Source organism: Corvus cornix, chromosome Z (assembly GCF_000738735.6).
Source record: "Corvus cornix cornix isolate S_Up_H32 chromosome Z, ASM73873v5, whole genome shotgun sequence".
Lineage (NCBI taxonomy): Eukaryota > Metazoa > Chordata > Aves > Passeriformes > Corvidae > Corvus > Corvus cornix.
In genome coordinates, this window is record NC_046357.1 from 7,844,718 (window position 1) to 7,871,449 (window position 26,732).

Consider the following 26,732-nt stretch of genomic DNA (forward strand, 5'->3'; position numbering starts at 1 on the left):
CTTTCTTGCAGTGAGGGGCCCAGAACTGGACACAGCACTCGAGGTGTGGCCTCACCAGTGCCCAGTACAGGGGGCAATCCCTGCCCTGGTCCTGCTGGCCACACTACTGCTGATCCAGGCCAGGATGCCCTTGGCCTTCTTGGCCACCTGGGCACACCCTGGCTCATGTCCAGCTGCTGTCACCAGCACCCCCAGGTCCTTTCTGGCCCCTCTGTCCCAGCCTGTGCCGCTTCCTGGAGTTGTTAGCCAAGGGCAGGAACCAGCACTTGGTCTTGTTGAGCCTCACACCATTGGCCTCAGCCCATGGATCCAGCCTGTCCAGATCCCTCTGCATATGATCTGCAGCAGATCAACACTCCCACCACCCAACTCGGTGCCACCTGAAAACTGACTGAGCGTGCACTCAATCCCCTCATCCAGGTCAATGGAGATATCAAGCAAAACTGTGCCCTGGAGAACACTGCTTGTAACTGTCCACCAGCTGGGTGCAATTCCATTCACCTCAACTTTCCATGCTCAGACAAAATGCCCTGACTGTATCTGCTAATACTGTTTATATTTTAATTTGTGGCACCGGAATAAAAATGAGATTATCTGCTGCATCAGAAAACCTAAGTTTTTGAGTCATTTCATTATCACACCAGAAGTCTTTGTTTTCAGTCCAAACAGTCTGAACAGTTGTCCAAACAGAAAAACTTAGAAATACAAACATGCAAGGTAGAACAGCATTAATAAATCGTGACACTTAATACTGCAACTCTACTTAGATGTGGTTTTGTTACTAACTGCTTTTCCCTGGGCACTAGGAATAATGGTGTGCCATTCCATGCCATTCTGGGGTGAACCAGCAATGTGGACTGGGGACAAAGTTGATTTTGTAGGACATGGGGGCCCACTCCTCATTCACAAAGGGCTTGATTTCTGTCTGAGCAAGAAATAGGTGGATATCTAGGAGAATACCCACTGGGGCAGCTGCAGGAAAAAGGCCAGACTCCCCTGAGAGACTCTGTTGTAAGTAGGCAACTCCTTCCCCAGCATGGAGGTGGAAGGATTGAGACAACGGTGGGATCCCAGGAACAAGCTACAGCCCAGCTGAGAAACACCTTAAAGCTCCTGAAAACCCTCCAAAAATGACAATGATGGAAGAAATCGTGGCCTGTGGTTGCACTGCGAAGCTGGTCCCTTAGGTTCCCAGGTGAGGCAGGTTCACAGAGTTGCTCATGGGTTAAACAACATCACTCATGTTTCCCCCTCCCTTCCTGTGTGCCCAGACAGAATGAGTTTTATCTGCTTTACACACAAATAGGCCTCACCACGGTTATTTAGTATGAGTCATTGTGTTGTAAAGAAGCAGCCTCTTCCATACTCCCTCATAACAAGGACCTTTTAAGGAGAGATGGCATCTTAAAAATATAAGCTCAAATTCTAAACACTTCTCTAGTTCTAATGGGCAGAGAGCTTACTGTTGGTATCACTTTCTCCCAGGTCCCAGGAGCAGTTTTGGAAGAGAGGTTAGCAGGGTTTATGTCAGCATAAAACAGCCCTTCACAGTAGCTGAACTGTAATAGTAATAATGACAGTAACATCATAGAGAAAATATTAAAATCACAACCACAGGTTCGCAGGCAAAGTTCATGACCTGTAAAAATTGTCAATGCATTTTGTACCGTCGCCCACAGAATTCAAAACACAAAGATCACTAGCAGATGACTAAATACAACTCTAAAAGAGTTACTACTTTTTTACCACAAATTCAAAACAGGAAATCATATATTAGTTATCTCAAACAACCATTATCTACAGTCAGCCTCTGGAAGGCAAGGAGTCACCCACTGCTAAAAGTGTAGTTCCTTGAGAAACATCCTTAGAGACAAATATATTTCCTGAGTCATGCCATTTAAGACTGGAGAAGAGAATATGTACAGACTCATTACTCTGTGTTTTGCAATCCTTTTGACACTAAACACAACCTCATATAATCACAGTTTATGTCTGGGTTTTGAGGAGAGAGAAGAGGTGTATTGAGATAGAAATTGAAAATTGCTGGTAATTCTTTTGTGATTTAATACACTTTTATTTTATAAAAACATTTTTTTCCATGTCATATCCTGTGTTGTTTTCTGTCTGTTGTTAAATTGCATTTTCCTCAGTCAGAAATCAAGCACAATTTAGCAATGTCCCATTCTCAAGAGGCCACAGGAAACTATAACACAGTGCTCTCCTGCATGTAAATACACAAGAACCCTCCACATTATATGTTGTACAGGAAAATAAACCCTGGCTTTCGAACAAAGAGACAGAAGCAATCTAGAATGACAAACAGTTCCAGTCTGACCCAAAATATAATGACATTTAGAGAAAAACTCTTGACTCTCTGGACTGTTACACACTTATTAGCAAATCACATCACAAGCCAAATGGTAACACTGTTGAACATCTGAGTGGATTGGACAATTTTGGTGCAAATACATGGAAGATGTTTCTAATCTATGTCCAAGATGAGAGTTTTGTTAAATTCTAAAGGCAGGGCAAAAAATTCCTCCAGAACTGGGTAAAACTACAGGTAAGCAGGTATGACAGCCAACAGCCTGAAGTAAAGTCCCCATGCTGGTTCAAATTCTCATGGGGTGCTGTGACAAGTCAGATGGGGTCAGCACAGTGTGTGCTGGGTTATGTGTTGCCTGTTCATCTCCTTGCTTGACCTCCCACCACTGTGCAGCATCCATCCCTGGACCTCCCAGGGCCACTCCTTGTGGTCCTGCTTTCTCCAAGATGGGAGCTTATCCCAAGGAGCAAGGGCATTGCCTGTCCCCTGCACTGGGAAACTTCAACTCCTTGTAATTACTCTGGGCTTCACCACAGCTTACAGAAGCGATGCCCTTTTACTCTTCCCAGTAACCCACCCCTTCTACTCATTGAACCATTTTACCCATCCTTCCCATTTACCACTGGGGCATGATTTTATTCTTTTTAAACAATTGCACTACTGCAGCATCAGAGCACTGCTCTTTGAGAGCAAAAATGTCCAACTGGAATAATGGAGAAGTGTCTGCCAGATCACAGGTCTCTTCAAAGCTGCCTCTATCATGTTTGCTTTCTGGACAGGCAGACAGTTGAGGACAGTGACAAGAGAAGAGCAAAAAAAGCAATCATAAAACCCAGCCTCTGAAGATATACTGTTGTCTGCAATATTCTTACAGATCAGCTTTGCCTCTCACTCACAACTGCTTTGCAAAAATCAAAGTAGAAAGGCTGGCAAACACAATCTGACTCAGCACAATCATTATCAAGTGAGCCTAGTTTCAGCATATTTCAGTCACATTTTAAATTCCACATTTTTATAATAATTAGCAGGTTTTTTTACATCTACTCCACACAAATCTTAGTTGGTTTGGGCTTAGCAAGTTTATACTGGCAATAATGTACTGGGCATTTTTCCTGCCATTTTCCTCCATCTTATACGGTGCTTACACTGTAAGAACATCTTTTATCCATTTTGTACATCTGTCTTAATATAGTATCCAGAAAAAGAAACTCGAGCATTTGCAGCAAAAAAAGAGAAAATTCTAAGTTTCTTTTAAACCTATTTTAAGCCTGTGCAAAATAAGAGGGTCTCTCATGCATTAAAAGGGTGCCAATCATTGAAATATCTAGCTTCAAAGTACTGTATATTCTAGGCTGGAACGATTCAGTATCTGTTGCTGCCTTCAGGCAATGAACTTTGATAATTTAAGAATCTTGAAATAAAGAAAACTAATTCACTATCTGGATTTTAATAGCTTTTGGTGACAGACTTCTACTTTGTGACCTAGTGATCATGATGAAAGATTAGTCAGGCAAGTAAAAATCCACTTCCTAACTTCTGTCTGTAAATGGCACTTTATTTACAGTCAAGTAAACAGACTGTGTGGAACAAAGGAAGCCAGATACAAGCCTAAAGCTTCTGAAAGCCCCTCTGCAGACTTCAAAAGCAGCAGTTCCTCTGCTGGGAAGGGCATTTGGGCAGTTCGGTTTAAAGACAACGCAACACCTTCACTAAGCAGAGTACTCCCAACATCAAGATTCAGACAGGAAATGCAAGAAAAAAAATCATAATGGGATAAAAGAAACTATAATCTTTCTAATAAATTCGAGTATCTCTTCACATGGTGTTTTTTTTCCTGGGAATTCCCATATTTCAGCAACTGCATTATTGCAGTGTGAGCCATGGGAGCTGCAGTGTAGGTGTATAGCTGGTTTTATGCTTTAACAACAACATTTTTTTTTCTCCTAGCAGGACAAAAAATAATACGTGTCATGACTGGGCACCTTTAAGCCTCAACGTGTGGGAATTCTTCTGTAACTATAAATGTCATGTCTAATGATAGCTCTAATGCCTTCTGTTTGCTTCATTCTGCTTGCAGTACAAGCTGAAGCAAGTTTTAATGAAGTAAAACTCATATTAGGTACACCCAATTCATAATTGTTTTGATTTTGTGAGCAAAGCTCACAGCTTAAAGGGATCAAGCAGAAAATATCTGTTTGGTAATCAATCATTTAATGTTATGATTATCATAGTTGTTTGATTGAAACCCCTTACTCAGATTAACCAGCATTAAAAAAAATTCAACTGGATGAAAAAGAATGAAGTCAGATTTTTATGTATTTGATTATTTTGTTTGCTGAAATACATTTATAAAATTCTAATAGAATACACTGAACATATTATTAGTCTGTATTTTGTATCATAAGTATCGTAATAAATGTGTCATTTTTTAAACTCTAAATAGTAAAGATTGAATTTTCAACCACATTTTACTACATTGCAAAAGTGATCTTCCAATTTAAAATGGCAATATATTAAAAAATACCATAATTACACAGACTCGGTTATGCCAAATGTCACCTCTCATTGAAATATCCAGTCAAAAAGAGGCTTTCTCTGCTGTTGTTATTTATAGCTTTCCATCAAACAGGTCTAGCAAAGACAGTATCAAGAAAAAAGAAGCGACAATGGAGTTTGACCACTGAGTCTGTAAGGATCCACCACACACTAAGTACTAGTTTTAAATATATCTAATATTAACCTTGCCAGTAGGGAATGTCACCTTTTTTCCTTACTGTTATGGTGTTCACTTCTTTGAACAACTACTAACTACAAACCAGAGAAAGTTTGTTACATAACCCAGCTGAGTAACCCTTTGTCTTTGTGAGTGAGCATTTGTGTCAGTCACAATGCCCGGAGCGCATCCTTGGCAGCTCCCCTCCACTTGGGTAGCACAGCCACAGCTAAAACCACTGCCCCTTGTGCCAGCTCCAGAAGGGCAGCTGACCCTGAGAAACCTAAACTCAAAATCAGCAGCATACTGAGGGATTTGAGGGTGGAAGTTATAAGCATGTAGTCACCAAAGTAAAGCAAGGCCATGACCTGCATTATGCTAAAACCATGCACTATGGTTTTTCATCTACAAATTGCTATTGGGGGAAAAAATGAATCAAGAAAACCCCACTGGATTATTGTCTGCTTCCTGAAGCAGTTTCTTAGATTGGCAGTCACTAAGATGTGTACTGCTGGCATTGCCTTAATTGCTCAGTCTAGCATTTTTAAAAATATCTATTCATTCCAGAAGAGGGCTTTGCTCTGCCCTTTATGTTATACTGCTCCAAGAGAGCCACTACAAATTCCATGAGGAAAGTTTTTCCCTTGGTCTCAAAGACTTCTACCTCCAAAGAACACCCATCAGCAGTGCCCTAAAGCCTGTCAGACCCTGCTGGGGACAGAGAAAAGAAAGGGGTGGGAGGGATGAGAGAAATTGTAGCTGTTGTTTTCCACTGACTTCCTCTCACAGTGGATGCACACTCTGGTTCAAGCTTTCTCCATGACTGAAAGATTTCTAAGTGCTCTCTTCGGGGTAGATTTTCAGCTATTTTCTGTTGTGCAAGGTCTCACTGGATCTCCTTAGTTATCAGGGAACTTGTAAAAGCACTTTTGTCTCAGTCTCATGCCCAGCTGGTTATTTTTTCATCCCTGTACAAGTTTGCTGCAGTTGGCTCACAGATTCCAAAGTTAGAGAGGGAGTACAGGCACCTACAGACACCCCTCACACTATAATCACCTATTGTCCTTGAAATATTAGTCAGAAGGTGGAATGAAGGCAGGAAGGGGAAGCAATAAAGTTATGAAAAAGGGCAGTAAAGTAGTATTTGCTTTATATTAAATATATTTAATCTTACTTTACTGTTTTTTATTAAATGGAACAACGTTTTGGTGTAAGAGTAACGTTACTCCCTTATTATTCAGAATGTATATTATCAGAACAATAATCCAACTGGAATTAATCAAGTATTCTTACAGAAAAACTACCCAACTTTCATAATACATTATGTTTTGAATGCTTTATTGACAAGACTGTGAAAACATGAAGAAACAAACAACCAGCATGCAGTTAATTTAGTCTATTGAATTGCAATAGGGATGTTCTTCATCATAGCTTTCAGAAGCCACTGAGCAATTCTCACTGCAATGAGCTAAATCTTCACAAAAAAGTGAAGATTTTTTTCCTTTTGTAATGTACTAGTCTCCACTGTTATCCATTTTACTGTATTGGCATGTGCATTGCGTGCAGGCACAGGTAAGGGCATCAAATCAAGTTCTCATGTTAGAAGAGCAATTCTACATTGGTTTCACTGTTTGGGACTTTCCTTCAAAGGAACATAAATACAAAATATCTTTTTTATCCATCTTTAGAATACTCACAGATGGCACAGGGAATCCAACCCAACAAGCAAGGAAAATAAAGGACAACTTATAACTCCATCTGGAAAGGTATATTAACATTTACCCAGTACAGTCAACATAACTGAAAAAAAAGTCTCATTAGTTTTCTCCTTTATATTCACTTTTCTATTTTCTGTAATAACTTTTTCTTCAATACGCACACCCACGGGGATAGATACTCACAATGGCATCTAGATAGCTTGTATACTAAACCAGCTGTTTTATAATCACGTTTAATCTGAAATTTAAAACTGAACAGATTTCTTATTGAGAACAACCTCCTAAATAGACACAATGTGAACCTCTGACAGGAATTGAAAGGAGCAAAGAAAGTCATTGGCAAGACACTGCCTTTTGTACTGGAAGTAGAAACATCGTATAATCCTCACATCAGTTTCTTTGTTGCTGTTTCATTATGTTTACAGAAGCTTGAAAAAGGCATCTTCATTTTACTACTTCATCTACTTGTTTAACTTTCTGTTATCTTGAGACCAAGTTTTTCTTCACAACAGCTACAGTATCTCAAACTACTTAATAATTAACAGAAATTATAGCATTTAGAGTAGAAATAAATTATAGGCAAAAAAGCCTCCACCAAATCCACCACTCAGAACAAAAGAGAAACAATGCCTCATTTAGTAACAATCCTCCCACCCTTCTTCCTCCCCTCCTTTCCAGCAAGTTTTCTTGGCTTATTTGGCTGACTGCTTCTTCTTGGAAATAGGTCAGCTTCCAGCCTGAGAGCCTCTGCGTGTGTGAAAGCCTGAGTCACTGCCTTTCACTTGCAACGGTTTGGAATGCCAAGGAGCTGCACTGAGAAGTTATCAATAACCTGCTGTAAAGGCAGCACAAACATGATAGGACATGCATTGTGACTGAAATGTTGGACAGACTGTGGTAACACAACTAGGAGCTGTCTACTTTATTGTTCTAACACCGCAGCAGAGTAAGAGATCTAATTAAACTTACCCACTACTTCATTAGTTACTCTACAAGACTTGTCTTTCTCCTGGTAACTCCCTACTTGTGGCCCAGATACTGCCCTCCTTGGCTGCCAGAGCAGACAAATAAACTGCTCTTCATCTGCAGTTAAGAAATCCAGACAACCTACAGTACACGCAAGGACTGATTCCAAAAAAATGCATAGGAGCAGTTCCTGCAGGACTGAGAACTTCCTATGAGGTTTTAATAAAGACAGCAAGTATTCAAGCCATCTCAAATGTATTATCCTGGCATGTTTCCATCCAGGCTTTCAGTGGGGAAAAGCTTTATTTTACAGAAAATTCACCTAAGTTCCATCTTTTTATTATGCCATGCGTTTTTTTTTAATCTTGGTAGAAACAGGATTGTTCAACTTTGTCCTTAGAGTATTACAATTTTTTCTCAAGACCACAAAGAGATTAAAAGTATGTGAGGCTAACAGGCTGTACACACATATATGTTGTTTATGCAGTTGTCACTGGCCTTCACAAGTAACGATGGTAAATACACAAAAAAAAAAAAAAAAGCATGCCTCCCTATGATAAAAACTGACTTTCCAAGTGGCATTTCACTCCAGCAGTTTCTCTTTCCTTGTGTCCATGCTATCAGTGGTTGCATTTTGTCTTTTTTAAACCAGGAATATTTCCAAATATAGCCAGAGAAGCCTGAGCCACATTACAACTGTAAGAGAGGAAATGCATGTCATCCCACTGAAAGCAATGTTACTGCTATCTGTATACCCCATTTGCCACATTTGCTCCTCTCAGCTGCTATGAAAACATGATTGTACAAAGAAAAAAATGCATATTTTCACACAAATATCAAGAAGAAGGGAAAGTAACCACATGTGTCTGTACTTCCCTATCCATATCACACTCTAGGCTATTACACGGTATTATAACATATTGTATTATGTGTTATATCATATAATATCACTGTTAAATGTGACCTGAAAGGCTAAACTAGAAAAAAGCTGAGGGATCATCCATCCATCTGCCCCTGCAGTGTCACAGCCTGAAGCATGAGGACTGCAGTGGCTACAGCGACCATGTCATCATGCCATTTTTAGGACACCATGTCTAAGACCCTGTTCCTCCCTCACAGCTTTTGAAGCTAGCTGGGCGTTTAGCTCTCTGCACTGCTCATGGACAGCCGCAGAAATAACAGTAGCCTCAGCTGTAAAAAGTTTGCTACATCAGTTTCCTGCAACAAGAAAACCTCCAAGGCACCACAGGATATATAATACAATACTTGGAAGAGCTATAATTATCAGAACATTTGTTCTCCTATGCCAGAAGTAATGACTCCTTCTCTCCTTTGATTTTAATAGGAGCTCATGGCTGGCCATCCTGAATGGTAGGCAGGTGGTCCCAATCACTCACCTGAAATTGCACTTTAATGCACCTTGAAATGATCAATTCTGGCATCAGATAGTGCCTAGGCAGAATTTGGGCACATTAAAATCAGGAAAACAATCCAGGAAGCCCAGAATTCAGCAGCTGCCTAACCCAAAATGAACCTAAAATTACCTGTCACTTAGGTTTCATTACACGAAGTTGCACAAAAGTTTAGAATATGAATCAGGTGTAGAAACAGCCCTAAGAGCAAAGTATTCTACTGTTAACCTATCCTACTGTTAACCCACTCTGATACAATAGTAAGAGGCAATGAAGGATTTTCAACTTAATTATTTCTACTTGAAATAATTAAATTATTTAACTAAATAGCTAAGTAACTTCTTTTTATGCACAACAAAATTACCGAATGTAATCGCATGGGTAGTTGGTCCAAAAGAGCCAACTCGGAACTCCTCCCACGTGAGTGCCCAGACATTAGGCCACAGACAAGATGTACCTTTGCCTGTCTGTCTGGAAACATGAGTATACGTCCCGGGATGAACTGAGACCTTGTCTCAATATACAGAGTAGAGGCTGCTTGTCTGACTGCTTTATTGCCTGGTAGCAAAGAGGCTCCTGGAAAACACTGAGAGGTGAATCTACATCACTGCGAGACTCAAGGGAGAACTAAACCATGTTTGCCAGGTGACTATTACCATTACTTATGAAGCAGCAACCTCTTGAAAAAAAGCTGAACTGGATGCCTGTCTCCCAAAATTCCTCCCCCTCCTTGACCTCAACAGAAGGAGGCACCTCATGCAGGTGCCTGAGAAGGATGGAGTTCAAACACCCTTGATCCACCTCTTAGCTGCAGGAGTCTTCCTGCTTTGTAAGAAGTTGGGGTTTTGTGCGTTTTAAAGTGCTTAGTCCAAGGCACCTGACCCGCACTCTGGGGCAGAGGGACCCTGTTTTAGGTGAAGTGGGGCTGCAACAGGCACTCTCCCAGCCCTCAGCCCGCACACCACACTGCGTCTACCCAGATGCCAGCGGTCAGGTTGGTGACATGCTATCTGTAGTCAGAGCTCAGAAGGAAGTTATCTTCTTTATTTGTAAAATGCAGCCATTGTACATTTCGGGGTCAGAAAGAAGGGTCCATGTACATTTAAGAAGAGTTTTCTGGAGATAATACTTGCTTCCACAAAAGCAGAACAGCCGCTTTTTTGTCTTCACAGAACCAAGGTCTATTGTAGCTCTCAGCTTCTCAGAAGTACAAATCCAGAGACTCAAGTATGTCTTTTACTGTTCAATATGATGAACTGGCTTTTGGCAGCTTGGAAGGGAAAACAAAAAATAATAAAAAACCCCAACCAACCCCTCCAAAAGAAAGAAAATAATAAAAAAAAAAAGAGTAGAGACAGTGAAATGAAAGAATATTTGGCTAGAGTTAAATGGATAACTATTATTAGCAGAGCTACTGAAGGACTACTATGTGAGTAGTGCTGCTGGATTTTTCTCTGTTTATAGTTTTGCCCATCCTAGTAAGAGCTCATTCTCAGTCATTTCTCCTATTTTATATTTGACCTATATGTATTTCAGGCATATTTAAATGGGAATTTTATTTGGTGAGCATAGTTAAAGGAAATGTCATCTCACTTAAATTTTTTCTACTCAGGAAAGGTTAGATAAATTATCATTAGAGGAATTTCAGCTAAATCTGAGTTTAATGTCTATAAATTCAATCAGTTCTATGTGCACCTATAGTACTGGATATAAAGAATACTAAATTTTATACTACACAGTAGGAATATTGGATTAGTTTTCAAATTCATTATTATTAGACTGCTATCATTGTCTTATTAGAGTTTACTGTTAAGAAAACAGAATCACTGAAAAACTATTTATTAAAATTTTAGTTTTTTAGTTAACAATTAACGTTCTCTTCAAATAGAAATTCAAATAAGAATACAGGCACAGAGACATTTGAGTCACACACCCTCCTCTGCAGTGATATTTGGTATCTAGGATGTGCTAGTTGCCTCAGGACAGAATATTCCACTTGCTGCTGCTTTGGACAGGTGCCTCAAGGGGATTATTTTGTATTTTACTCTTATTGTAGCATGTTGGTATTAAGATACCAGGACACAAACTCTTGACATAGGTTGCCCTGATTTGGCACCTACACAGACATTTACTCAACTAAGAGAACGGGACCAGACAAGAATAAATGCAGGCCTGAAATGTAGTAATTTACGGTTTTGTTGGTTTATCAAAATATGCAATGAAGTAGAATTTCTTACCCAGTGTGTTTTCACAGCTGAAGGGAAACACGAATACAACAGTCTCAGAAACTGAGGAATTATGAGAAGTGACTGCCGTGCATGTGGAAATTTAGACACACTGATAGCTCATTCCGCTGGTTTACCGGCATGCAGCTGCCTTACTTCAGGCAGCACAGAGTACGGCACAGCAATAACACCCAGAAAGTCCTGGGTTAACAACTTCTAGTGACAGTATCCTTAGCTCCACTAAACATGCAGGCCTAGCGCAAGTCAGCTGCTCCTCTGTCAGGTAAGAAGATTTATCTTGCAGCTGGCTGAGGTAGTAATTTACCAGGTAATCCAATGGGTGAAGCAGCCTGGTTGTCTGCAGTCTTGTCATTACACACAGCTTTGTATTGCAGTCTTAACACAGCATCAACCACTGCCAGCTTTCTTGCTTAAGGTCACTCATGTTTGAGACATATAGCTAGACAGGAAGATGGGTTAGCTGTCATATACATAAAAGGTAAGAATCTAATTCAATCCTTCACAGCCATCCACCCCCCACTCACCTCCCCATCCTCAAACTCCAGTATTTCCTTAGGTATTTCTGCTGTGCAATATGCTCCCTCCCTGAAGTGTACTGCTGACAGTAATTTTTCTCAATATTTCCTCATTGTCTGTTATTCTCTAGAAATAACCAACTACATTATCCAAGGAGATCTGTGTGATTAAGAAAAAAAAAGGCATAAAACTGTATGAAATAAGAGAAGAATTATAAACTTGGAAGCAGGTTGTAAAGGGCAAAATAAATCAGGAATAAAGCAAGATTTCTACCAGGGCTGTGCATAACTTCCAAGCCCTTCACCCTGTCTAACAGCAATTTGAAAGGGACAAAAGAATCCGTGACATTCATCATGTGTGACATTCAACCATGCAGATGCCATTCAGTTGCACACAAAATGTCTTTGCTCATCCTCCATTCAAAGAGGCTGTGTTGATCCTACTTCTTTGCCTGCTCTTTTAAGTTCTGAATGGTATGCAAGCCTTATTCTATTTTTACAGCATATGCATCTCCAGGAGAAAATAAAATTTTCTCCTCTAAAGATCCCAAAATGCTACTCAGGGAATAATTCAAAATAACAATTACCAGCACTCAGAATATTGAGATTATTTGTCAAGTCAGAAATCACAGCCTGATTTGGAAGTGAGGGAAATGCCTATGTTGAGTCCACTAGATGCCTTTAGTATTCTCCACCTCCAGAAAATTAGGGCAGTATGAGCAGCAAGAAGATTATTGCATGTTGCTTCACAAAGATACATGCTCACACTCAACCAATATAGACAGAAGGTATCACTTATCTTAATTCACACTCACCTATTTTTATTATCCTTTTATAAGTGCCTTCAGAAGGGGTATGTCCCTATAACTATTTAGCACAGATATATGTCAGTCTTTCACCTAAGGGTTTATAAATAAAAATCCTTCTGTGTTATCATTTTAATAGAAAAAAAAAGCACCTAAGGCTCAGAAAGTTCTCTGATGTCCTTGACTAATTTAAATTGGAACAGTAGAGCCAAATTATTTACACAAAAAATAAGCTTATCAACTTGTTCTGTCTTGCTGCACAGGGTCTGAAATCCCAACACTGTGTAGTATTGCAAGGCCAAAGATCTCTATGAGAAAAAGAAGCTCTAAACATTAAAACTGCTAATGGAAATGTCCTAAGCCAAGCAGATAACATGTGTTGGTATGCAAGTGCATGGCTATGCCGATGAGAATCCAGCCTGTGTCCTGTCTGCATTTCAGCATGGTCACCATGGAAATGGGAACCAGCCTGCACAGAGTCTAACAAAGGAAACCTTTAAATGGAAATAACAACACTAGATAGAGGCTACACAAGATTTCTGCTGGGGAAAACTACTTGCTTTACTCATCTGAAGATGCAGAAACTCCCTCTTACCTGCATTAATCCTAAAGGAAAGTACTTTCTTCACACTTAGCTTTACAGACATTGAGGCATTACACTTACTAACTCCAGTTATTAGCCCTCAAGAAAATACATTACATGAAGTACACGCAAACCCCACTTTCATTCATTCAAAATTACAATAGTGAAGAAAGACCACAATGAATAATATTTGTATAGTGGCTAGGAAGCACAATGAAAACAAGGAGTAGCTGTACTTTTACTTAACTTCTTAAATTAAAGTTCCGTGACACTGAATCAAAAAAGCAAGGAACAATTCACAGGTTGTTCCAGAGAGAGGCAGCATACAGTTAAAACTTTTTGGTAGGATCTTGTGTTGACTTTGACCAAATTATGCACAAATAAATATTAACCGTTAATGTGTTTAGGTGTCAGATGGTAATACCCTGTATGCTTTCTAAAATAAACATAATACAAAATACAAGTCCTGTAATGCAGTATGAATGAAGCCTTACTTCAGTCTGCAATGCTGTGAAAGGCAAAACTCCAAAAATAATACGTAGTAGTGCTCCCACTACTTGCTACCTCAGAAAAAAGGAAAAGCTAGAGACAGCTTTACTTTAAGAAGAATTCATGTTTGAGTCCTGCTTTCAATCCATCTCCAGATTATAGAGTGATTTTTAACATTAACATTACTCACAAATATGATAATAAGACAGCAAGGTATCAAAAGGTGATCACAAAGAAGGAGAAAGGCAGAAATCAAAATAGTCTGTACAGACTTAAGTTAGTGTGCATGTGCATGTGTTAAAATCATGTCTTGCATTTTCACCCCCACTTTTAGCTTCATTTATTGCACCAAATGTTCAATTTTCATTTGCTTTTCAGTTATCAGTTTAGTACTTCCTGCTCTGTACATTGCCATATACTTTTTATGTATGATTTTAACCTTATCATCTTCCTTGTGGATTGTTGCCTACATATCTTGACCACAAACATTTAAGTATTTGCAAGTGACAGAGGATTTATTTTTCAACCCTCAAGTGAAATGAGACATCATCCTTAGCTCCATTAAAAAACCAACAACAACAACAATAAAAAACAACAAACCAAATGTACTTACCACTTTTGGATATCTAGTGATACAGCTAGAACCCCTTTTTTTCCCCATTCAAATTGAAATTCACATTTCCATTGACTTCAGAAACAGCTGTGAATACAGAGCAGTTTGCGTGTCAAGATGTACTTGCACAAAAAGCTCAAGCCAGTGGAAGTGACAGCTACCAGTGAAAGGGACTTTTCCAGCTTTCCTCCCTCCTCTGGCCATGAGTTCTGACTGTCCCCTATGCCAGCACTAACAAATAAATTGCTCCAGTGAGCAGGATCAGTTTAGCTCATCTCCAAAACTAACCTGGCTCAAAAGGGGGAAAAAATTAATCAAGCAAATGGGTCCCTGACCTGTTCCCCAGCCTAAGCCATAACGATAGCACAGAGTAACTGGTGGAAACATGCAACCAGGAGTGGACGAAATGTCCTTACAGTGTCAGCTCCACATTCAGGTCAGCTTAACCAGATCGTGAAAACGCAGCTTCAGTTTTGAGAACCCCTGGCTGAACAAAGAGAAAGAGAAGAACACAAAAGCTCCAACCACATGTCAAAGATTTGAATTAAATGACTCATCTGAAATTGTACTCAGCTTTTGTGGAAAAAAAAATAAAAGAAAGAGAGAGAGAGAAAGAATCCACTTTTGTAAGAAAAAAAAAAATTTCTCTCAATCCTATGTTTCATCTTCATTCATTAGACCACTTTCTAATTTCAAAACTAAGCAAGGCAGAGGTTCCAGCTCGTTCTCTGGTCACACTATCTTTCTCTGTTTTTAGGCGGTGACAGCAAGATGCACTGATGTGCAAAAGAGACAAATCCAGGTGGCTAACTTTGGGCACTTTCCAACTTCTGCATGTTAAATGCCATTATCACAGCTTCCATCCCAGTTTAAACAAAAGCGTACTGAAGAAAAAGAGTTTGTAAGTAGGGTTTCCTCTTCCTCTATAGAGCCTTACTGCTCATTGTTTACAAGGTCCCCATCATTGGAAATCCTCTACTCTACTGAACTTTTTAGAGAAATACACTCACACCACCCAATTTCAGATAAACCTGTTTTCTCCTTCAGTCTGCCTGGGTCCCACCGGGAGATTTGAGAATCCATGGCACTTGTGGTACACCTGTAGTTCAAAAGGCAAAATCCTTATGTCGCTGCAATTTTTCATTCCAGAGTTAAAGAGTTCAAGGGGTGTGTACTTCACAGAGTGGAGATTTTACAGATGTGCTAAGAGTTGTATCATTCACAGCCTGGGTTGCTGGAGGAAGGTGCATAGTAGGCTTCAACATGAAGGCCTGCTGAGATAGTATAGATGAGGCCACCCCAAATTTTACTTCCTCCCCTAGGTATGGCCCTCCAACACTATCAGTTGATAATTCACTCTGAAGTGAATGACTCTCATAAAAAGGAGAACAAGCTGATTCATCTGAAGCCCAGGCAGCAGTTAAGAGCGTGCAGTACAGTCAGCAGACTACCATCCAGAAGCAAACTGGAAAGCAGAGTGACTTAAACAACAATGAATATTACTGTAAAAATAACATGAGAAGTCAAGAGAGAATGTTTTTGTGTTTGCAGGTGTAGACCTAAGACCTCACACAGAAACATCTGACTAAGGTGCACAACAAGGTGGAGATAAATTAAGTTAGAATCTAGCTGATAAAAATACATTTCTTTCCAGAGGAATACAGTTTTGCAAAGACTTGTTACTTGGCCAAATTTAGGTAGACAATGCAAATAGCACCTTCCTGCCAAATTTCAAATATCTCCTCTGAAGTATGAGGGCACTAGAGCTTTCCAAAGAAAATGTTAACAGAATTGAGCCCAGGAAAGCTACTGTATTTTCCACTGGCCTCACTCTCAGAGAGAGCTGGGCGGTTTTGGCTTTGACTTTTAAGAACAGGATAAGGAAAAAAAAATAGATACTTAAAATGTAAATTTAAAGAACTGGACATGGCAAACCTATCAGCAGCATTTAACAACAGAAATGTTCGTGCTCTGTTGCATGGGTTGCCCTGTTAATGCACCATTTATTCCTTTTAATATAATCTACTTCTCTATGCTGTATACTTTTCGGTCAACAATTAACAAGGTTGGTAGCAAAGTCATATTATCAAAATGGTAGTTCTGTTTCAAATCTTTTCTTCTTGTAGCATCTACGAAGTCTTAGTGACTTTCCAGACACAAAAGTACACATCAACCAAGAGTAACCCACTACTTCAATGTTGCACTAATTTTAGTTGAATTTGGAGACACAACAAAGCTCCCCCATGTGATCCATTTAATATAGATGATATTTGGGAAGTTAATATAGTGACATAAAATCAAGTCTGGAATAACTTGGAATATTTTCTTGAGGTAATGACTAACTCAGCTAAGATATCCCAATTAAATTCAAGAATATTGCCTTTGAATGTAAACCAGTTCACTAAAATTCAAGCAATTTGAAAATTATTGTGGAGGAGCTACAAGAGTACCACCATAGCAGAACTCCAAAAACACTTAGGGAAAACCCTCCTGTGCTGAAACTTTATTTTCCTTGCCAATTCTAAAAGATCAAAAAGGCCTGAGCAAGTATTAACTTGGTAATTACATCTGCTGACATCAAATGTCGTGACACATCTGAAATCAAAATTATGACAGCTTTCAGGTGTATGAATTAAGATAAATCATGGATAATGCCTGAACAAAGTAGACCTATCCCACTTCTGTCATGTGCAATGCCAGGGGAATCCTCCTCTCACAATCAGTCCTTATCTTCTGCTTTCAGCACTGCTCTACAAACCTTTGCAAGTCTTAAGACCCCATGAATTACAGGGAATGTTGATGGTCCTGGTTTGCAGTAGCTGTAACCAGGAGAATAAAGGATAGATTAAGCAAAAGTACAGGGTGGAATGTTTTGCCCACTGGTACATTTCAGAATTTTTCTCTTTTTTAAAAATGCCAGGTTGTTTGTGTACTGTATATCACATCACAGGTTAATATTTTTGTATTTTATTTCATACCCTGAAGCCACACATTCCACTGCAGTGTTCACTATAGTTACTGAAAGAACAAGTTGGAACAGCTCATCAGTGAAAACTCATTTTCATGCTGCCTCTTCGGTGACTTGCTAATTAAGGGTTTGTGAGAGTATACAGTAATATTAAAACTCTGAAACTGCCTGGGAATTTGCTCATGGCAAGTGACTATGATTGCTTATAGTTCCCAGGAAAATATATGTAATGGTAATTAAGTTAGCCAAGAGAAGAAGGAGATTTCAAGTTTCCCTATCCTTTTCCAAGGAGCGACATCTGCCCAACAGGGTGGTTACAGACCTAGAGGACTCTTGGAAATTAGGAACACCATTCACAAAGAGAATAACATCTTCGTGTTTAAAAAGATATAATCATCGTGTAACCCTAAATTCACACATCGGACTGCTCCCGTTCCCGCCACACCGCCAGCGCACACACACTCCATTTACGGGACAGTGAAATCCGTGCCACTCCAGGAATTTAACCTGCTTTAAAATCGCCGCCGATGCATCGCACTCGCAGCAGCCACAGCCCCCCGGCTCGCAGCCGCGCACTCACCACGCGTCTTTGCCCGGCCTCGGCAGCGCGGGAGGGGCCGCGGCCGCCCCCCGCTGCGCACCTCGCACCCGCGGGTGGACCTTCCCTCCCTCCTTCCTCCCTTCCTTCCTCCCTCCCGGAGCGGAGGGACAGACACACGTACCCATGGCGAGGAGCAGGGCGGGCAGCGCCGCGCCCGCGGAGCCCATGTCCAGCGCGGTGCGAGGTCGGGCCGGTGCCGCTCCCGAGCTGGCCGCCTCGCAGCGCGACACTGAGCGCCACCTGCTCCGAGCCGCCCCCAAATACTCCTTCTCCTCCTCCTTCTTTCCCTCCTCCTCCTCCTCCTCCTCCTCCTCCACGCCCCCTGCGGTCCACGGCCGTGGAGGGGCCGGAGGCAGCTCCTCCCGTCCCCTGCCCCTCGCCCCCACACCCGCGGCGCTGCTGGCGGTGCTGTCCCCTGCAGGCTTTGCAGCCGGGCTGCTCCCAGCGGCTCTCCCTTAGTTTCATTCCCTGGAGGAGAACTCCTCGCGCTCCCCCCGCCTGGCGCTGCCCAAGGCTGCGTACCCTTTGCTCATCGCTGCAGTGGAAGGAGGGCTCCGGGATCGGGACACCCACCACCCCCGCCTGAAGAGCGGACAGAACTCCACTACTAAAGAAGTAGTAAAGTAGGTATGTTTATTTCCAGCTGGGACGCACGGGGGATCGCTCCTCCAAAGCCATGCGTGCCAACAGCTCGGTATTTACAGGGTTACAGGTTCCATATTCATTAAGTTTCGCAGCACGCCTATACATATTCATCACCTAGCCCCGCCCAGCCTCGCTTCGTATTATAATGAACCCAAAAGTCATTTACATCCGCGTTGCGCTTGCGCAGTGTGGTTTGGTGTTTTCTTGGTAGGGGTCTTCGGGGATCTTTTGGAGGAAGGCTGACGGTCTTCCTCGTCCTCAACTTTTAACCTTTCTTCCCTGCACATGCTCTTTTGTATCCCTGGCCTTTGAGACTGGTTTGAGCTAGTTTGCAGGGTATCTGTCTGAGACCCCCCTGGTTTTATCAGAGTTCTCTTATCTTTTCTTCCTGCCCTGGTATGCTGACCAAGCTGGATATATTGTTCCTGACAAACTAATTCTCCTGCTTCCCATCCCCCTGATTCACGCCCGGGGCACCCTGGACAACAGCGCTGTGGAGGGGTGGGAATGCCTCTTTTTCTCTGGTGGCAGAAACTTGCAGAATAGTCTTTAAACCTGTATTTATTAAACAATGTAGAGTGGCTGTTTAATACTTGCTCAAGTATTAAATTGCATGTTTAATGACGCTGAATCTATATCTTCTTCTTCAAATGAAATTCCTGCAGAATATGCCCCCAGCTATGCAGTAGTGCAACAGGATCCAGAAACCTTGCCACAAAACTGTCTCGAAGTTGGCAATGATGGTGAGGATGTATTGCCTAGGCAAAATAACTGCCTACATTGTCTTAAGTCCCAGGCCAATATCCAGGAAGACAAAGAGAATCGAAGCCAGTAAAAATAGGGAGGTGAGAAGTTTGACTTCCTAAGAAATCAGAAAGAATTCTTATGCAAAGTGCTGTGTAGCTTTCATCCTACCTAGCCTTGTCAGCACTGTTTGAGTACTGCATGTGCAGAGTATTTGAGAAACATGCATTTTCTCCATCCCACAGTTCCAGTAAATATCAAAATTTATGGGACTACCTTTTCATATGGAATGTATTTCATTTTGTACAATGAATTCTGCTGAATAATTTGAACTTCTTGGCATAACATCGTGTAATGAAAAAGACAGTTTGCCTGGCAAATTGAAATAGAAATTCTTCCTTCCTTCACCCGTCTCAGCCTCTAGGTCACGGCCCTTTAGGTGTGACACATCGTAGCTATTATTTAAGGCGTACATGTATTCTCTCAGCTTCTTAGTTGTTTTTAACAATCGGAAAATGAGTTGTAAGTTAAAATGAAGAAACTTGTCAACAGGTGGAATTATTCAGCAGGTATTTTATGTAGACATCATGTGGTTAAAGAAATTTCCATCAGGATGTTAAAATCCACTTGATGGAAGTGCAGCAGAGACCTGCCTTTGCTTAACTTACATTGAATTCTTCCATGTATTTACTTTACAGGACACACAGGCATGTTACCCATTCCAGTGCAAGATCTTGTACATGAACTGTGAGCACTTCCCAAGATACTGTTGCTGCTGAACTCCAAATCCCTCTCCAAAGCCCAGTCCAAAGCCTTCTCCAAAACCCTTGGTCAGTCATCACCAGCGATGACTTGCAAGCCTCTGGGAGCACTGTAGCACTGTGTTTCTTTTGCACGGTGTCACAGAAGCCCTGCAGACACTTCAAGGTGCAGCTATGGAAGTAGTAACACCAGCTTCAGCACACAGACTGATCCAGTGACCAGCAGGCAAATTGTGAGGGGAAGAGCAGCCATGGCAGCTTTTCTTTCTATCTGCACTGAGTGTATACATGTGTGTGCCTCTCCGGGACAAGAAGGAAAAACTATACTTCCACAAGGATGAAGAAGAGCACGAATTAATAAATACTAATGAAAGGACAATAAAAAACAACAAACAAAAATCCACAGCATAGAGAAAAATGGTTTCTTAATAATGGAATAAACCTAGAATCACCCTCTTCCCCACCCTAAAATAACCTCTGCAGACTAATGTCTCAGTTTCCTAAGGAACAATGTCTTTGATTCAGTTACATCATTCTCATTATAAATTTACCCTTAGGATATGAAACTTTCTTTCTCATCCAGACACAATGTTGAAGAATAATTTCTCACACACTAAGGGTGTCTCCCAGGGTGTTGCTTCTTAGAGCAACATTCTTCTGTGTTTACAAAGAATAGGTTGTAGGAGAATAAACACTGTGACAATTACTGTATTCTTTAACAATACTCCCTTAGATGAATGCTTTTGTTTTAAATTATTATAAGCCATTTGATAACAATGTTCTCATATAATCCTGAGCTGTACTTTGCATACCATGGGAAACAAAAGTTTTTAGGTTGTGCAATATTTCACCTTTTCTGACTCACTTCAGAAATTTTATACATATATTGCACATATTCAGAGAAATTATTATTTATTGCTGTTCACCTACACTGATAATCAAATTACTCAGAGAACAGTTTGGTTAGTGTTCCTTATCTCTGCGCTATAAAATGGGGTCGGATACACCCTTTGCTGTACACGTGCTTGTTGTTTAATGATGTTTTATAGCACCTTGTCATGTCTGCTTGTCATCGATTACAGGGACTCTTGCCAAAACCACCATGTCTGCCTGAGCTGATTTGCAAGGTTTCAGACTTGGTTCTGTGCAAATATGGTTTACTTGCACATTAGAATAATCTATTTTGTTATCAAGGCCCAAACAAACTTCCCTTTTCACAGTAAGGACTGTGTGAAGTAGGTCGCTTTATCACCAGGAAAAGTTCAGTATAGTTTTTGCATTTTCAAGAAAAAATAAACATTGCGAAGTGAAGATAATGAACAAATATTTGCTTTTAAAAGTTATTCTGGTGAAGACATATTTAACAATCAATTTTACAGTTTATGCATGTTATTCTAGCTTTTTAATGTGATGAAAAAATGTACAAATTAATGCCAACCTGCTCAGAGAAATATGCAGGTATTTCCATTTTTGTCATTTGCAAGGGCTGACCACAGAATCAGAGCTTCTGTGGTATGCAAAACTTAGGAGTTCTCTGTTTATGTATTTCTGGGGGGAAATCTTGGAAAAGTGACTAATTTACCCACAGGAGGCCAAGATGCATCGCTCCAGGTCACTCTGATTTGTCTGAAGATGCTAGAGGGAAAGCCTCCAAATATCAGTAATTGTTTTTAACAGAAACATGGTGTCTGTAACAAAAATGTTACATTAAGGGCTGCTCGGAAAGGAAAAAGAACAAGCTACTTAAAAGACTCAAATCTGTAAAGGAAATGTTAAAATTAGCTGTGAGGATGTAGATTAGACAGTAATAGTTCAGTTTTGAAATAAAACTGGAAAAGGTCAAAAATATGCAAAAGGCATTTTAGGTATCCATAGGCAACAAGTAGAGGACAAAACAGAACTTTGCTATGCTACTATCCAAACCCCACCTTTTTAACACTCTTTTGCAACTTTGGTTCGATCATCTCAAAGTGCTATACAGGAATTCTCCGGTCTTGCTCTTGATGCACAGCACCATTTCCTACTCTGGATGTACCGACACACATTTACCTGTTTCTTGCTGTTTTGACTGAACTGTTCTACCCAGCACAGAATATGTACACATATTTTCACCAATTATTTTTTCAGGTTAGGAAACCTTATACCTGTCATGGGGAAATTATATAAATGGGACTTAATGAAGCCCGTGAAGAAGTGTTCCGTTCACCTGTGATCCCAAAAGTGAGGTCCTATAGGGGAGCCTAACCCAACATATGTAATTTCAGGGTCTCTAGAGCAGCTGATATACTCCTTCAGGAAGTTCAGCCCAATTACCAAAGTATTAACCTTGATACAGCTCCAATAATCACACATACTCTTTAAAATAGTGGATATCTTTAAAATATTTATCAGAGAGGATTTAAAAGTACCCGATGAGAAGACAGGAACCTCTATTTCCTTAGAATATGCCCTTGTTTACATTTTTGACCATTTCTATTTTGAAAACATCGTAATTGTTTTCCGTTTTTTGGAATTAAGATCTATAAATTCTTCATTTTTATTTTCCTGCCATTAAAAGTTGCTCAAGTATTTGGTAGGCATTTTTAGCAAACCTGACTCCCTTAACAAATTCTACTGAATCCCACTGAATTTTTAACTAATTACGTGAGAAATATTTTAGTCTTAATGCATTACTTTGTGAGGGATTTATTTTCTTATTTTTTCCTTAGATTGTTTGCAACTTAAGTGTGTGACTCTAATAAAAAATAACACTGAATATAAAATAAACCCCACTTTTGGTATATCTATATATGCTTAACTTGACCTATTCTCTCCTGGTCATTTGCTACATTATCTAGAATTAACTACAAACCTTGAGTAAAAGATGAAGTACCAAAAGGTGGCAGATAAAATGTGGTAACGTGATCAGGTGTTGTCTAGTTGATTGTAAAAAAGTGTTCACAGAATCACAGAATCAATTGGGTTGGAAAAGACTTTTGAAATCATCCAGCCCATTCCAATGTCTAATCACCCTTTCTGTGAAGAAATTCCTCCCAATGTCAAATCTAAACTTCCTCTGGTGCAGCTTAAACTTATGTCCACTCATCCTGTCACTGATTACCTGGGAGAAGAGGCCAACCCCCACCTGGCTACAGCCTCCTTTCAGGCAGTTGTAGAGAGTGATAAGGTCACCCCTGAGCCTCCTTTTCTCCAGGCTGAACACCCCCAGCTCCCTCAGCTGCTCCTCACAGGACTTGTGCTCCAGACCCTTCCCCAGCTCCCCTGACCTTCTCTGGACTCCCTCCAGCACCTCAATGTCTTTCTTGCAGTGAGGGGTCCAGAACTGGACACAGCACTCGAGGTGTGGCCTCACCAGTGCCCAGTACAGGAGGACAATCCCTGCCCTGGTCCTGCTGGCCACACTATTGCTGATCCAGGCCAGGATGCCCTTGGCCTTCTTGGCCACCTGGGCACACCCTGGCTCATGTCCAGCTGCTGTCACCAGCACCCCCAGGTCCTTTCTGGCCCCTCTGTCCCAGCCTGTGCCGCTGCCTGGAGTTGTTTTTACCCACAGGTAGGACCCAGCACTTGGTCTTGTTGAACCTCACACCATTGGCCTCAGCCCATGGATCCAGCCTGTCCAGATCCCTCTGCAGGGCCTTCCTGCCCTCCAGCAGATCAGCATTCACACCCAACCTAGTGTCTCCTGTGAGTTTAGTAAGGGTACATTTAATCCAGATCTTGATATTGAACAGGATAATAAAGATATTGAACAGGACTGGGCCCAATATTGAGCCTTGTGGAAGCCTATCAGTGACCGGACATGAACTCGATGTGGCCACCACTTTTTGAGCCTGGCCATCCAGACAGTTTTTAACCCAGCAAAGAGTGCACCTGTCCAAGCCCTGGGCTTCCAGCTGTTCCAGAATGCTGGGGGAGTGTCAAAGGCTTTACTGAAGTCCAGGTAGACAGCACCCACATCCTTTCCCTCATCCACCAGGCAGGTCACCTGGTCATAGAAGATCAGGTTGGTCAGGCAGGACCTGCCTTTCCTAAACCTATAGTGACTGGGTCTGATGCCTCTGATCCCCATAGGCTCAAAATGATCTGTTCCATAACCTTCCCTGGCACCGCGGTCAGGCTGACAGGCCTGTAGTCTCACGTATCTTCCTCCCAGACCTTCCTGTGCATGGGAGCCACACCGACCAACCTCCAGTCATCTGGGACCTCCCCAGTTAGCCATGACTGATGATTAATGATGGAGCGCAGCTTAGCAAACTCTTCTGCCAGTTCCCTCAGTACCCGTGGGTGAATCCCATCTGGTCCCACAGGCTTGTGGGTGTCAGAGTGGCACATCAGGTCACTGACTACTTCCTCCTGGGAAGAAGGAAGACCCCCTCCTTCCAGGGGGTCTACTCTGCTCCCTATCCCTGTCAGACAGCTCAGGGGGCTGGTTGCCCTGATGATCACTGGTCTTAACAGTTGAAGACTGAGGCAAAGAAGGTGTGAGGAACCTCAGCCTTTTTCTCATTTTGGTAACTATATTTCCCCTACTGTGTTCAATAAAGAATGGAGGTTTTCCTTCATCTTCCTGTTGTTATTAATGTATTTATAACACATTCCTTACCAGATTGCAAAAATCTTATTCACCTTCTAAGAAAATATGTCTGGGGAGAACCAACATGCCAGCCCACAAAAACTGGAGTAAAATCTGAAAGTTCTTTGCATGAAGGGCTGGCAGGATGGCCATGGAGGAGGAGGTCATGCCATGTGATGAGAGAGGTCATGCCCCCTCTCTGGGTTTGTGACATGTGACTGAAACTGTGCCGTTAGGCCATGTGCAAAGGTGGGCATGTTGCACTTTTCAAAGATTTTATTTGGTCTCTGGTGCTGTTTCTCCAGCTGTCAGTACTGGGGCCAGTTCTGCTTGGTATCTCATCAATGACCTCGACAAGGGATTGAGTGCACCCTCAGTCCCTTCACAGATGACACAAGTTGGGCCAGGAGTGTTGATCTGCTGGAGGGCAGGAAGGCCCTGCAGAGGGATCTGGACAGGCTGGATCCATGGGCTGAGGCCAATGGTGTGAGGTTCAACAAGACCAAGTGCTGGGTCCTACCTGTGGGTAAAAACAACTCCAGGCAGCGGCACAGGCTGGGACAGAGGGGCCAGAAAGGACCTGGGGGTGCTGGTGACAGCAGCTGGACATGAGCCAGGGTGTGCCCAGGTGGCCAAGAAGGCCAAGGGCATCCTGGCCTGGATCAGCAATAGTGTGGCCAGCAGGACCAGGGCAGGGATTGTCCCCCTGTACTGGGCACTGGTGAGGCCACACCTCGAGTGCTGTGTCCAGTTCTGGGCCCCTCACTGCAAGAAAGACATTGAGGTGCTGGAGGGAGTCCAGAGAAGGTCAGGGGAGCTGGGGAAGGGTCTGGAGCACAAGTCCTGTGAGGAGCAGCTGAGGGAGCTGGGGGTGTTTAGCCTGGAGAAAAGGAGGCTCAGGGGTGACCTTATCACTTTCTACAACTGCCTGAAAGGAGGCTGTAGCCAGGTGGGGGTTGGCCTCTTCTCCCAGGTTACATGCAACAGAAGAGGAAATAGCTTCAAGCTCTGCCAGGGGAGATTTAGGTTGGAAATTAGGGAGAATTTCTTCAGTGAATGTATGGTCAAGCACTGAAGTGGGTAACCCAGGGAGATGGTAGAATCAGCATCCCCAGAGGATGAACAGAGGTTTTCAAGAAATTACTTGGATGTGGTACCTTATGCTGTGGTTTGTTTGATATGGTGTTCAGTCAAAGGTTGGACTTGATGATTTTGGAGGTCTTTTCCAACCTTAATGATTCTATGAACTATGTCATAGCAGCACGTTATAAGGCAAATATTACTCTCTAATAATTGTCTGTTCACTGAGAACTGTAGGCAATTTTCCAAATACTGGGAATTCATGACATACAGGAGCCAGGACTCTGAGTTAATTTTGGCAGATCCTCAAATTGAACCTCAAATTAAAAAAAAAAACCAAAAAGCAATTTAGTAGTTTGTGGAGTTCCTGAGAGTCTCAAAACCCTCATCACTGGTGCCACCAGAACAGGTTTTTTTTCCTGGCTATCAGGGTAAATGGAAATTTTAGCTGAGCCCTAAAATTTTTGAGATGTAATAGCATCTATCCTGGCACAGTGTAAAATGGCTGAGGCCAGAGTAAGGCTTTTGTCAGTGAGATTTTATGAGGTGGCATACAAGAAAGTGAGCTATGAATGGCTATTAATTTGGACCATGAGAAAATACTGAGCAAAATTTCTCTGTGTGTTCTCCAAAATGATACAAAGTAATCTACTTTTCTCAGATTACTGTCACAGAATTGCTAAACTTCAACCGCTTTTCAGGGAAAACTGAGGACATCCTCTGTTTTTCATCTTACCCACTCTGATAGAGTGAAAATGTGTTGTAACGGAAAACAATATAAAAAAAGTTTCACTAGAGAAAGAAATCCTATTTCTTTACCCCGGGAAGAATAACAGTACCCTGAACATGAATAAACCTTAAGGACCATATGTATATGAAACAGATATGTGAAGCTTTGTGATAAGTAGTAACTTCCAGTACCAAATCAAGCTGAACTATAACCAAGAAGAGTGATTTCACCAGCACTGAA

At 41.5% G+C, this 26,732-nt stretch overlaps 1 protein-coding gene across 1 annotated transcript in view; it reads right to left on the reverse strand.

The window, feature by feature from the left end:
* The window catches only part of ITGA2 (integrin subunit alpha 2), a 67,861-nt gene extending 49,628 nt beyond the window's left edge, over positions 1 to 18,233 (reverse strand). The window contains exon 1 of the mRNA XM_010395252.4: positions 18,078 to 18,233. Coding sequence (XP_010393554.2) covers positions 18,078 to 18,123 — 46 coding nt within the window. The 5' untranslated portion in view covers positions 18,124 to 18,233. The remainder of the gene's footprint in view (positions 1 to 18,077) is intronic.
* Between the last annotated feature and the right edge of the window lie 8,499 nt (positions 18,234 to 26,732).